At 51.2% G+C, this 3,118-nt stretch overlaps 1 protein-coding gene across 1 annotated transcript; it reads left to right on the forward strand.

The window, feature by feature from the left end:
• The first annotated feature begins 332 nt into the window (after positions 1 to 332).
• On the forward strand, positions 333 to 2,487 carry LOC127292988 (tryptophan aminotransferase-related protein 1). Its single transcript, XM_051322545.2, has 5 exons — positions 333 to 762; positions 911 to 1,217; positions 1,315 to 1,592; positions 1,711 to 2,021; positions 2,195 to 2,487. The coding sequence occupies exons 1-5, from the start codon at positions 542 to 544 to the stop codon at positions 2,377 to 2,379; spliced, it is 1,302 nt and encodes a 433-aa protein (XP_051178505.1). The 5' UTR covers positions 333 to 541; the 3' UTR covers positions 2,380 to 2,487.
• Positions 2,488 to 3,118: the final 631 nt, after the last annotated feature.

Raw genomic sequence — 3,118 nt, forward strand, 5'->3', positions numbered from 1 at the left:
TAACATGACATATGTTACTAGTCTAAGTTACTCCCCACTATGACCAGCCTTATGTCACTAGAACAGCGGAGGGAGGAGGCATGGACCTATGGCCTCGCCGGCGGTGGGAGCGAGGGGGCAAAGCAGTGGCCACACTAATCTCCTTTGGGGAGAAGAGACGCCTCCCACACGCGTTAGTTGTCCTCTCCTTCTCTATGCAAAGAGCAACACAACAAACCCCAGCTCCACTCATCCCTCTCACCCGCCACATAAAACGCTTCGCATCCTCCCAAAGCCTCCTCCGGAAAACCTCATGCGTTATTCTGCTTTTTTTTTGCCACGTTTATTATAGCTGGCTGCAGGTCCTGAAAAAGCAACGTGTTTCACACCTCGCCCCCGCAATTACTCGCTTAACTACTTGCCTGATTAACCTCGTCATTTTCTGAATCATTTCACGTCTATATCTATCTATATATACTTCCACAAGGGAATACTAGTACCTCAAACATATCTTGGGACAGTCAGAGAGTATTGGGTTTAAGATCAGATTGCGGCGATCGCGATGGGTAGGGATCATGCGGTGGTGGCGATCGCCGGGCAGATCGGCGTCGTCGCGTCCGTCGCGTTGAACCTCGCCGCGCTCGCGTTCTACCTTCACGGCCGCATCTTCGGTGCCAGTGCCGGCGAGAAGGAGGCCGGCAAGAAGATGAAAAAGGCGGCCGCCGTAGCGCCTTCCTCGGGCAAGCCTCCGGTGGCACCTGACTCGACCATCAACTTGGATCAGTAAGTGGGATCTTGTCCTTATCTCTTGATTAATTCCCGGCCGCAAAAAATCTGTATAAATTCTCCGTGAATCTATGGCTGATTCTGACAATGCTGATTTTAAACGCCGGCGATTTTGTTTTCCAACGATCTATGTTGTTGTTTACAGCGGCGACCCGACGATGTTCGAGGCGTTCTGGCGCGGGACGATGGGCGAGCACGCGACGTTGGTGATCCCGGGATGGCAGACGATGAGCTACTTCTCCGACGTCGGCAACCTCTGCTGGTTCCTCGAGCCCGGATTCGAGCGCGAGGTGCGCCGCCTCCACCGCCTCGTCGGCAACGCCGCCACCGAGGGATACCACGTCCTCGTCGGCACCGGATCCATGCAGCTCTTCCAGGCCGCGCTCTACGCGCTCTCCCCACCCGCCGAGGCCGGGCCCATAAGCGTCGTCTCTCCCGTACCCTTCTACTCCGTAAGAATTAATTAATTACTGATCATCGAATCTGTTGGAGAAAATCGATCTGGCTAGATTTACATGTTATGATTGAATCTATTGTGCACTCGTGCAGTCGTATCCGGCGGTGACGGACTTCCTCAAATCCGGGCGGTATCGGTGGGCCGGAGATGCCAACACGTTCGAGGGCGACGAGTACATCGAGCTCGTCTGCTCGCCAAGCAACCCTGACGGCGGGATCCGCCAGGCCGTGCTCAAATCCAAGTCCGGCAAGGCCATGCATGACCTAGCCTACTACTGGCCGCAGTACACTCCCATCACCCACATGCTCGCTCACGACATCATGCTCTTCACCGTCTCCAAGTGCACCGGCCATGCCGGCACCAGAATTGGGTAATCGATCTCGCAACATCCCCAACCTTCACATATTTCGTTATGTGGCAATTTTGACTTCTTCTGGTGAACTAATTAGTCAGTTATTTGTTTGGTTCCTTGCATGCATATCATGCAGGTGGGCCCTGGTGAAGGACAGGGAGGTAGCAAAGAAGATGAACATGTTCCTGGAGCTCAACACCATCGGCGTCTCCAAGGACTCACAGCTGCGTGCCGCCAAGGTACTCGAGGCAGTCGCGGATGCCTATGAGCGCCAGCCTGCCGACCTCACTGGGGATGCGAGCCTCCTCTTCCATTACGCGCGCCGGCAGATGACATGCCGCTGGCGCGCGCTCCGTGCTGCCGTGGCAGCCTCTGGCATCTTCACCCTGCCCGACGAGGTCGCAGGATTCTGCACCTTCGCCAAGGACACCGTCAGTGCCAATCCTGGTAAGCACATTGCACAATCTAGTACGGAGTAAGATATATTGCCACATTGATTACCAAAATAGATTCTAAATCTAGGAAATTTTGATTAATTGCCTCCCAGCTAAATCTACGCACATTTTTGATTCTCTGGATCAATTTCCTTAACGATTAATTAATGCTTCTTGATCCCATAGCATTCGCATGGCTGCGCTGTGACAAGGAAGGAGTGGAGGACCTGGAGGTCTTCCTGCGCGAGCACAAGATCATAACCCGCAGCGGGACAAGATTCGGAGCTGACCCGAAGGTGGTCAGGATCAGCATGGTGGACACCGATGAAGCCTTCGGCATATTTGTCGATCGCCTCGCTGCCATGAAATAAGGACGACAGGAATCAACATATTAAACTACTCCCCGCCTAAAAAGAGGGGTTGAGTCGCCTCTCTAGTTTCGAATTGTCGTTAATAATGAATAAGTTTTGGTTGTTACATTGCTGTTCTGAGTTGTGTTGCCTACTGCAATGTTTCTCATGAATGCTGAGCTTGTGAAGATATGTGATGTAGCCAAAAATATATATGAATCTTCTAAACCTTTTGTATTGATGATATAAAAGTATGGAGGCACCTAGCGCTGGATGGATCGACTGTGAACATTTTTCTGTGGATCGTATCCAACACCTTCATGATCTTCTCAGCATGGTATTCATCCAATGAGTGAGTCATCGGCGAAAAATAGATGATTGATCATAGGTGCTCCAGTTTTTAGCTGAACTCCCTGGATGGTGCCCTCCTCTTTTGCATTATGTAACAATTCCGACAGACCTCCAGCACTAAGGATAAACATAAACGGGAATAAAGGGTCCCATTGATGGCGCCAGCGCTCAGGGCAAAAGGTTTTGCCAGGTTAGGGTTAACTTTAACTTTGTATGCCACTGATTGCAGGGAACTCATGCCCACCTTTATCCATTGGGGGTACAAAACCCATTTTTTCATCATCCTTACCAGGAACTCCCACGTCATATGCAGTATTTCATAAGCCAAAAGAACATTGTTTTGTGATCATCCATCCTGCCAAAAAGGCAGACTGGGCGGGTGATCGAGATAATATGGGATAGCACCACT

This window comes from Lolium perenne, chromosome 1 (assembly GCF_019359855.2).
Source record: "Lolium perenne isolate Kyuss_39 chromosome 1, Kyuss_2.0, whole genome shotgun sequence".
Lineage (NCBI taxonomy): Eukaryota > Viridiplantae > Streptophyta > Magnoliopsida > Poales > Poaceae > Lolium > Lolium perenne.